Below are 11,243 nucleotides of genomic sequence, written 5' to 3' on the forward strand. Positions count from 1 at the left end.
TTATGAAATTTCTGTTCAATCAGCCAATTTGTATAATGCTGTTAATCTCAAACTGTCTGATTTATCACTTTGAGCGTTATATTCGTCTATCAGGACTTATAAACCTTCAGCACTTCAGTTTCTCTGTTTTTAGATGTTGAAGATTTCACTAGCATTTTCCCAGCAGTTCAGTCTCAGACTAAAAGCGTATAAAGCAGCACCTCTCATCAGGTATCAGGTGTACAATGTGAAGCTGTTCACGAAAACATGTCCGCAGGCGATCTGCACACGCGTCACAGCGCTGAAACAGGTTCCCTGTTGCTAAAGCTAAAGGTTTGCTGTGCGCTGCAGTGCTGCTCGCTGGCGGCGTATTTCCCTCTATATTTCCTCCCACCCCTCCGTCCTTTCTCTCTCTTGACCGATACGAGTTGTTCGGCTTCGCCCACTCTTCAGCCCAGAGCACCTTGATTAAGTCTTGACAGCTTTCTATTTCTCTCTCGCTCTTTTGTGCTGACTTTCCTTCTTTTTCTCCAACGCTACTCTTTCATACCTCACCCAGTATTTCTCTTGGGAAGAACCCAACTCTCTTGATTTTTATTTTTATGAAATTTTAGTGAACAATGTGCTGTCTGGACGGGGTTTCCAGCTGTCTTGTCCCATATCTGGTTGACGGGATCAAATACTGACCATATATTTGTGGTAATTTTGCTGGCGACGTAAAATTGAGTACCATAATGCATTTTTATTCAGCCATTCATATACATATATGTAACCACTTATAGTACCAATATCTTATTGCTGGTTGTGTTTTCTGTATAAGATGGCTTTCTTTCCCAAATCAGTTAATGGAAAGCACAACCCCTTTCTTTCTGCTCTTGTTAAATTCTGCATTTCCTCATCATTAATGATTCATCAGAGGGAAGTCGTTCCCACCTGAACTGTGCTTTAGCTGGTGACAAAGATGAAAGCGCAGGCTGTAATGGTTAAGATGACGCTCTCGCTGCTCGTTTTGAGAGGCGGCCGAGAGTGTTCAAAGACGTAAGCATTGCTCTTTAGAAGGTGCTATTAATGTAAGCTAATGGTGTCTAGGATATGAGTGCTACATGAGAGCCATTTAACTTATTTTTAGCCACTTCAAACTATCTGTTTACTGCAGATTCTCGAAAATGTTTGTATTTTACATGTAACATAATTAAATTCAAACATACTGCATTTGGGAAATTTGGACAATTTACATAGCATTAAAGTGTATCATAAAGGTCTATTTGATTATCATTTTTATTATTATATTACATCCAGTTCCACGTTAAAAAAAAAACAAAGATTATGTATCAAAAAATTGTATCAATATTTGTTATTATCTGTATTAATTAAATATAATAAATAAATAATTGTCAGCACAAAATTCATCATCGTAATCTTATATTTATTAATTATATTATAAATAATTACATAAATATAAATAATTTTGCAGCAATGAATCATGAGAATCTGTTTTTTTTTATTATTATTATTATTTATATTATATGCGACTACATATAAATATATATATATATCAGACATACGCCAATGCTTTTGTAAAATGTAGCATTTTACATCTAAATTCGAAATGACTGGTGCCCAAAATTGCTTATTTAGGAAAATGATGCGTTATCATGGGTGTGGTTCGACTGCGCATGCTGCACTGAATCTAAAGAGACCAGTTTAGTGATTTTTGGGCTAACCATTCAGAAGTTATAAGCAAAAATAGCCATTTTTCATATCTCCTGACCACTAGGTGGCGCTGTGCCAAAACTGTGCAGGTAGCCTCAGGTCATGGTTATTATAACACACACCAATTTTGTTCTCAATATGCTGAAGCGTTGTGGAGACGGAGCCTCACACCCATTTTTGCGTTATCTTCGTCATATTCGTTCACACTTTATTCAGGAACGGTTTGACTAATCAACTTGAATTCCAGAATACTAGAATAACTTTTTGCCAGCATGGGCTGAAGATCGTCTGAGCCAAGTTTGGTAAAAATATTTTTTTTTTCTTTTTTTTTTTTAAACTACTAAAATTTGTGAAAAATATTGACCCATAGAATTTTAAATTTTGGTGTTCATTCGACTCTGCGTTTATTAGAGGAAAATGTTTATTATTATTTATTATTAGCATAAACATGAGTGAAAGTTTAGACAAGTGGTGGCACTAGAGAGTTTGAGTTAGAGACTCCAAACTTGCTATGGTTAATGTTGAGACTGTCCTTTATTAGTGTGCCAAATTTCATAACTTTCCCACAAGCGGTTCTATGGGCTTCCATAGACTCGAGTGGAAGAAGAAGAATAAAAATGCCAACGGATACAATAGGTGCCTACGCACCTTCGCTGCTTGGCCCCTAAAAATGCATTTACACTGTAAGTAGCAAGAACAAAACAGAATTAAATCATTAATCGCAGTTATTTATATGGTAATTAATCTTCAGTGCAATGATCTGTCTTGGTCATTTATAGCTTTTTCTGATTAGCATTATCTGTCTATGCCACTTTGCAATAAGTGCTATATAGTTTTCATGTTTAGTAGTGCACATTTAAATATTTTGACAATTTAGTTTTTTTTCATCTTTCATATCTTGGATTGAAATTTTAAACCTCGTAAAAGTCTTTCTTGTGATTTGGCACCTTTCATGGTGTCCCTCAGACGTGTGGTCAAAGATTGTCTGGTCCTGCGGCTTGTGGAGGACATGTGACTGGTCTAATGTGAGCCGCGGGTCGGGATCGCTCTCAGCTGCAGGAAGAGTGTGAAAGCGTCTCCCAGCAGCTGGTGTGGGCCGGATCTGTGCCCCTGCCGGGCCGCTGCGCCTGGGTGAGAAATTGAAATTTTCACCTGGCCTCTATAGCAGCTGTGGCCGTGTCAGACGGGCGAGCATGTGCCAGAACGGCCTGCCCGCAGCTCTCACACCCCGGCAAATGTGCTTAGGCGGTATTAAACGCAATCACAGGAAAAATGAAAACAAATGTTACAGGAGGAATTAGACAGGTTGCGTTTTCTCTGCGGTTTAACTGTCATTGCAGTTTGTTTACTGGTTTGGCGGATGGAAATGTTTCAGGGCACTGTAGGAAAACACTGCGAATTGTTTTGATTCGTTTCATAGTGTTGGACAGACGCCTAAAAAGTGTTCATTAAACTCTGTCATTCTGTCTCTGTATTTGTCTGTTGTTCTGTCTACCATTCTATCTCTTGAACTGTATGTCATTCTATCTCTTGATCTCTCTGTCAGGCTAGCTCTTGATCAGTCTATCTACCTCATTCTATTTGTGTTCCGTTTTTGTCATTTTATCATTCTGTCTCTTTTGTTCTGTCTGTGATTCTGTCTCTGTATTTGTCTGTCATTCTGTTTGTCATTGTGTCTCTCTACCTGTCTGTCTTTCTATCTTTTGATCTTTCTGCCATTCTATCTACCTGTCTGTCATTCTATCTCTTGATCTGTCTGTCGTTCTGTCTCTGTATTTGTATGTCACTGTCTCTGTCATTCTATCTCTTGATCTGTCTGTCGTTCTGTCTCTGTATTTGTATGTCACTGTCTCTGTCATTCTATCTCTTGATCTGTCTGTCATTCTGTCTCTCTGTCATTCTGTCTCTGCATTTGTCTGTCATTCTGTCATTTTGTCTCTCTCTGTCGTTGTATCTCTTGATCTGTCATTCTATCTCTTGATCTGTCTGTCATTATATCTGTCTGTCATTCTGTCTCTGTATTTGTCATTCGGTCTGTCTGTTGTTCTGTCTTTCTGTCTCTGTCTCTGTCTGTCGTTCTGTCTATCTGTTATTCTATCTCTTGATTTGTGTCATTCTGTCAGTCTGTCATTCTGTCTCTGTATTTGTCTGTCATTCGGTCTGTCTGTTCTGTTGGTCATTCTATCTCTTGATCTTTCCGTCAATCTATCAGTCTGTCATTCTGTCTCTGTATTTGTCTGTCATTCGGTCTGTCTGTTGTTCTGTCTGTCTTTCTATCTCTTGATCTTTCTGTCACTCTGTCTGTCATTCTGTCTCTGTATTTGTCTGTCATTTGGTCTGTCTGTTCTGTCTGTCTGTCATTCTATCTCTGTTGTTCTGTCTGTCGTTCTGTGTCTCTGTTCTGTCTGTCTGTCATTCTATCTGTCTGTCATTGTCTCTGTATTTGTCATTCGGTCTGTTTGTTCTGTCTGTCTGTCATTCTGTCTCTGTTGTTCTGTCTGTCATTTTATCTCTTGATCTGTCTGTCATTCTGTCTGTCGTTCTCTCTTGATCTGTCTGTCATTCTATCTCTCTGTTGTTCTGTCTGTTATTCTGTCTCTTTATCTGTCATTTTGTCTCTTTATCTGTCATTTTGTCTCTGTATGTCATTCCTTTTCTGTCATTCTATCTCCTGATCTGTCTGTCATTCTGTCTCTGTATTTGTCTGTCATTCTATCTCTTTTGTTCTGTCTCTCATTCTATCTCTTGATTTGTGTCTGTCAGTCTGTCTCTATTTGCTTGTCATTCTGCCTCTCTGTCTGTCACATCTATCTCTTAAATCTGTCATTTTGTCTCCGTATTTGTCTGTCATTCTGTTTGTCTGTTGTTCTGTCTGTCATTCTCTGTATTTCTGTCTTTCTGTTTCTTGATTTGTCATTCTGTCTCTACTTGTCTGTCATTCTTATGTCATTTTTATCTGTCTGTCATTCTGTCTCTCTACCTGTCTGTCATTCTCTTTACCTATCTGACATTATATCTATCCGTCTGTCATTCTGTCTCTCTATTTGTCTGTAATTCTCCCTTTTTTCATTCTATCATTCTGTCTTTGTATCTGTATGTCTGTCTCTGTCATTCTATCAATGTCGTCAATATCTGTTTTCTGTCAGTCTGTTTATCTATTGTTCTGTCTGCTGTTCTATCTATCTGTTCATTCTACATCTGTTACTTCTATCATTTGTTTGTTTCTATCGTTCTATCTACTGTTCTGTCAGCCTGTGTATCATTCTGTGTATGTCATTATATTGTTTCACTTTATTTTTTGTTCTTTCTACATTATCCTTCTATTGTTTTATCATTCTATCTGGAACGTGTCTGTTAAATACGATTGACTAATAGAAGGCTATAATTTCTCAGCGGAGAGAATAATTGTATTTTTGCATACAGAAACCAACTGTTGTGCATTCTTCATTTTTGATTAAATGAACAAATCATCTCATTAGTAAAAGTCTTGTTTTGTTGCATGCACATTAAAGACATTTTTGCATTATTTTTTAAACCGCTTTTTGGTGTAAGACTTGAGCCAGAGAAGCAATATTTCTAACATCACTGTCAGAGTTTATTGGTAATTTGCTGTAGTTTAACCTAATGCCCGTTACCTAGATAGAAAATAGCTGCTAAGCAAGAAATCACTGGTGAAAACAGGTTTCATTTGCCGTGTTGGGCAGCGACTGTGTTGTACTGCCGAAATTCGGAAATGAAAACGCCTACAGAAGCCTTGATGCGCTCCAAGGCCACATTTGAGTCATACGGAGTGTGTCATTCTCTTACATGCGTGACCTTGAGCTGTGTGTACTGGTGTCAGTGGGAAGCGCCTCTGCAGTGGGCTGAAGTTTCCGGCATCTCGGAGCTCATAATGGATAATCCCCCTCAAATCATCCAGCATGCAGACTCCCCCAATCCTCCCTCTGTGTTATTCCAGCCGCTTTCTCCAGCCCTCGGGCTTGTGTTTCAGTGTGGCACTTTGCTTTTTTTTTCCTTCTTAAAAAACCCATCTTATTGATTTATTTATTTATTTTTCATTGGGTTTGATCCTCTGTCCCAGGGCTTGAGCAGGGCTTAGAAACTAATCCGAGAGCATGTCTACCTTTACACGCTTGCCGCTTACTGTGTACACTTCCAAAAAACACTGTTAAAGTCAGCATGAAATCAGAACGGACCCTATTTGCTTTTTTTTTTAATGCACGTTCCTGGTCGTATTGTGAACGGTTTGTCAATGCTCGTTATTTTAAAGACAGGCTTTTCCATAGCTCGAATTGTAGAGTATGCCGCCAGCAACACCAAGGTCATGGTTTGAGATCCTAGGGAATGCAGGAATTGACAACATATGTGAAATCACCTGAAAGCTGAATAAATAATCTTTCCATTGAAGTATTGTATGGTTTGTTAGGATTGGACAATATAGGTTGTTTGCACATGACGTCATTACTGTGGCGCGAAATGCAGCTGGAGGGCAGGAAGTGATATTTCTCCATAGGAATCACTAGCAGAAACTCAAAAATGCCTATGTTTTGCGTTGTTTATGGATGCTCAAATCGGTCAAACCGAGAAACCACAAAATATCTTTTATCATGTATGAAAATTTGCTGTTCATAAGTGTGGAAAGGCAAGAATTTGCTGAAAAGCGCAGGAAAAAGTGGCTTGTAAACCTCCGTCTGTGGTCAGGAGGAGAGTCGGATAATGCTTGTGTGTGCAAATGGTTAAGAAAAGATATAATAATATGTTAAGATATTAATAAAGAAATATATAAATATACACAGGGTGAGACAGTGAGAATTCACCTAATACTAAACGCCACATGTATATACAATGTAAGATATTATATTTGTAGTTCTGAGAGCGTCACTGATTATAACGGAACATTGTGACATTGCAATACATTGAAGTGAGTGACAGCTTTTTAGTGACTATATGGAAGCGCTATTTGCTCGCTTTCTATAATCAGTTCGGATTTTGAATAAAATTTTCGCTTTACGTGATGCAGGACCAATAGCCACAAAACCCTGCACATGCAGCGAACTTTCAGGAGTGACTGAAAAAGCAGAACGGATGAGATGGAGGAATGTCTGTACTGTACAGGAGAAATGTATGAACAGAAAATCACAACATATGTTGGATGTGATCCTTATGTTACGAAGAGGAGTGACTTTTCAACTAAATTGAAATAGCTGCCTCAGTTGCCTGTCATCGAGGCGGTGGAAATAAGCTATGCACCTAAACCTGATAGCAAACAAACTCTTTCGAAAGTGATTCCCACATTTATATGAAGAATGCAGGATATATGTCACTCCTGAAACTACTGCTGTACAGGTTTTTTGTCCATTTGGTCCTGTTAGCAGCATGTAAAGTGAAACTTTTTTTCAAATTCTTAATTTATTATAGCCTAGAAAACGAGCAAATAGCGCTTTCATATAGTCACTAAAAGGCTGTGACTCATTTCAATTTATCGCAATCTCACAAGGTTCAATTGTAATCAACTGCAAATATAATATCTTATTTGCACTGTATGTACGTGTGGCATTTAGCATTGAGTGAATTCTCACTGTCTCACCCTGTATCTATTTATAGATTTCTTCATATCTTAATATTATTAATCTTTTATTAACCATTCGCACACACAAGCATTATCTGACTCTCCTCCTGACCGCAGACGCAGGTTTACAAGCCACTTTTCCCATTTTTTTTTTTTTAGAGAATTTCTTGCCTTTTCCTCCTTATGCAACAGCAGATGTTCATACACGATATGAAATAAAACTTCTCGATTTGACCGATTTCCATAAACAACTGAAAACACAGTCATTTTGAGATTTTGCTATTGATTCCTATAGAGAGAAAAATCACTTCCTGCCCTCCAGCTGCATTTCGCGCGTCCTCAGAATCACATGATTGCAAACAACCTATTAGGGCAAGATACAACTATTGTGAAAATCTGGAATATGAGGGTGCAAAAAAATCTAAATATTGAGAAAATCGCCTTCAAAGTTGTACAAATGAAGTTCTTAGCCATGCATATTACTAATAAAAAATTAAGTTTTTATATAATTGCGGTAGGAAATTTACAAAATATTTCATGGAACATGATCTTTACTTAACATCCTAATGATTTTTGGCATGAAAGAAAAATCAGTCATTTTGACCCCTAAAATGTATTGTTGGCTATTGCTACAAATATGCCCGTGCTACTTATGAGTGGTTTTGTGGTCCAGGGTCACATATATACTGTAACAACATGTATACCTTCAATGCAATGGTTTTATTGCTTTTGATCATTTTTGATAATATTTTCTGAAAATAAATGTGAAAACGCCTTAATCTTTAAAGGAACCGTTCACCGATAAATGACAATTCACTATTTTTTTTGTTGTTGTTTTTCTGACTCTCATTTATTTGTGTTATTTCAGTATTATTTATACACTATTATGTTTTTTTTTTCAAAGTTATCTTTACTGTATGAAATTAGCTTTTATTTTTATTTTTATTTTTTTAATGTTAAATATTAATATTTGAGTTTAATTTTATTTCAGGTATTATTTTTTTAAAATGTATTTCCAGTAATTTTAGTGCTTCATGTTATTTCATTCAGACTTATTTCAGACTTCTTATTTAGCTCATTTACTTACTTAGTTTCTTATGTGTATATATATGTATGTATGTATGTGTGTGTATACGTGTATATGTATGTATGTGTGTATATGTGTGTGTGTGTATATGGTAACACTTTACAGTAAGGTGTCATTTGTTACCATTAGTTAATGTATGAACTAACATGAACAAACTATGAACAAAACATTTATTACACTATTTATTAATCTGTGTTAATGTTAGTTAATAAAAATACAGTTGTTCATTGTTAATTCATGTTAGTTCACAGTGCCTTAACTAATGTTAACAGATACAACTTGTGATTTTAATAATGCATTAGTAAATGCTGAAATTCACATTAACTAAGTTTAGTAAAGGGTGTAGAAGTATTGTTCATTAACTAATGAACCTTATTGTAAAGTGTTACCGTATATATGTGTGTGTATGTATGTATGTATGTATGTGTGTGTGTGTGTGTGTGTGTGTGTGTGTGTGTATATATATATATATATATATATATATATATATATATATATACACACATATACACATATATATATGTGTATATGTATGTGTGTATATATATATATATATATATATATATATATATGTATATATATGTATGTGTGTATATATATGTATATATATATATATATATATATGTATGTGTATATGTATGTATATATATGTATATGTATGTGTATATGTGTGTTTATATATGTGTGTGTGTGTGTGTGTGTGTGTGTGTATATATGTATTATTATTATTTTTTTTTTTTGCATTGAACCAAAAATAAGTAAGGGTGTTTTTTTTGTTTTGTTTTTTTTTTCATTTTATGCAGCTCTTTTCCTTTTTGTACGAGAAGCTGAAATTAGATCTTGGATGATCTTGTTCTTCACTGCAGCTCTCAAATCTAATTCTCCATTCACCATATTCAAACTGTCACAACACATGCCAAGAACCAATGTTGTATGCCGTCAATGACGTCAAACCTGGCTCAACGTGTCCACGTGCTTTCTCCTACTCGTAATGCAGATGCTAATGCCATTTCAGAGCTTTGGTAGAGTAGAAGATTTCCAGATAAATCAATAAGATTTCAAGCTCGTTCTGTGTAAAGTCAAGGAGTGTCCTCACTACAGTCTGATCACTTTGGTCCAGAGCGGTCATAAGAGTCTCATTTGAAGCATATGTTGCCTTTATCGTAGCGTCTGTAGCCCTTCGAGTTCTCGGGCACCGTTCCAGCTCGCTGCAGGTTACGAGAAACTGGAGTGTCCCAAAATAGCTAGACCTCAATCAAACCGGCAGATTTGATCTGACTGAGGGACACGCTCTCAAAGGCACACATCAAACGGCCACGGATCTTAAAGCTATTTGCCCGTTTAAGGACGGTACTTCTTAAATCCCGCTATCTCAAACCTGAACTCCAGACTTAGCTTTTTCTAAAGCCTAGTTTTTTTTTCTTCCATAGCTCATATATGAAGGAGGAGAAAGTCTGAAAATAAACTCTGGTGGGCAGTCAAGGGATGTGTGACAAATTTTTTTAAAATACTTCCAGGGATACAAATTCTCCCTTTGATTTTTTTCGGATTGAAGTATGCTGCCACTCCTTTGAGACGGCATTAGGAAGGGTTTCTTGGCAGGGCTCGGTGGCGTAAATGAAATTCATCCAAATTACTAAACATCCTGTTTCTTTTTCCCTCTCGTTTTTCAGAATACGCAGAAAATATTGGCGATGGCAAGAGTGAGGAGTTTAAGGAAAGCGAGCAGAAGAGGATTATGGAACTGCTTGAGAACTTCTAAAAATCCAGTCGGAGCTTGCGTAGGGTTTCAGTGATGCTGTGTGGATTTTGACCAATCCTCATCCTGTCCTGACTGGACGGGAAAAATCTGATTTTTAAACCTTTGCGTGACTGATTGTATCCCAACAGATTGAATCTGGATATTGTCTCTGTTGATATCCAACATGTTTTGTTCATGTTTATAGTTGTTTTTTAGCCCAGATATTTTGTCAAAACACCTTTAATTTTCTTGTAATTAAAGTTTGTGCTTTTCTTTACTTCATGCCGTTTCCTCTATTAGATTTCGTAGATCACCTTCCACGAGACTTAATGTCTTGTTAGACCAATTTATGCAGGGAACAACTCCTGCGCTGAAACATAATTTAGGAAAATGCTGTGTTTATGTCTCTTTTCTCCTCTCCGGCGTTCCTGCAGATGGCTGATTAAGTGAAGACTTTCCTATCTTTTCAGCCTTTGTTTGTCATCTCATCATTCAGGTCCCTTTTTATGGATCTAGGGTCCAAAATTACCTTTCTAAACCTGCTAATGGCTGGTGGATTTTACTGTATGATGCCTTTTTGTCATATTTTTTGGTCTAGCTGCTTCTCCCTGGAATATGTGTCACACATTGGACGCCATTGTGTCACTGGCAGCGTTATACGTTTGCCATTCTCTCAGTGGAACAGCAAACTCTAATTTTGTTTCTCTTATTTTAGTTTCAGTGGGAAATGTGTCAACACATGGAGTTTTGGAGTTCTGACAGTGAAATATATGGCTTCTTAATAAGCTAAGCCAAACTTCCAATGGTAAATTGCAGGGTTCTGACATTTGACCAATAATTTCCATTTACTCCCCCTCAGGTTGTTCCAAACCTGTATGAGTTTCTTTCTTCTTTTGAACTTAGATGAAGTTATTTTGAAGAATGTTGGTAACCAAAAAGATGTTGGGCCACATTGACTTCCATACTATGGAAGTCAATGGGGACCAGAAACTGTTTGGTTACCAGCATTCTTCAAATATCTTTTTAAGTTCAGCAGAAGAAAGAAAACAACTTGAAACGACTTGAGGTTGAGTACATGATGAAAAATGAATTCAAATTTTTGGGTGAACTAATCCTTCCAGTTTCAGTTATTATAACCAATTTGGTGTTTACAT

The 11,243-nt window shown here is 36.7% G+C and overlaps 1 protein-coding gene across 1 annotated transcript in view; it reads left to right on the top strand.

Moving 5' to 3' along the window:
* The window catches only part of ctnnbl1 (catenin, beta like 1), a 59,952-nt gene extending 49,586 nt beyond the window's left edge, over positions 1-10,366 (top strand). Inside the window, exon 16 of the mRNA XM_051097383.1 lies at positions 10,022-10,366. Within this exon, the coding sequence (XP_050953340.1) occupies positions 10,022-10,110 (89 nt within the window). The 3' untranslated portion in view covers positions 10,111-10,366. The remainder of the gene's footprint in view (positions 1-10,021) is intronic.
* Positions 10,367-11,243: the final 877 nt, after the last annotated feature.

The sequence above is a fragment of the Labeo rohita genome, chromosome 23, assembly GCF_022985175.1.
Source record: "Labeo rohita strain BAU-BD-2019 chromosome 23, IGBB_LRoh.1.0, whole genome shotgun sequence".
Lineage (NCBI taxonomy): Eukaryota > Metazoa > Chordata > Actinopteri > Cypriniformes > Cyprinidae > Labeo > Labeo rohita.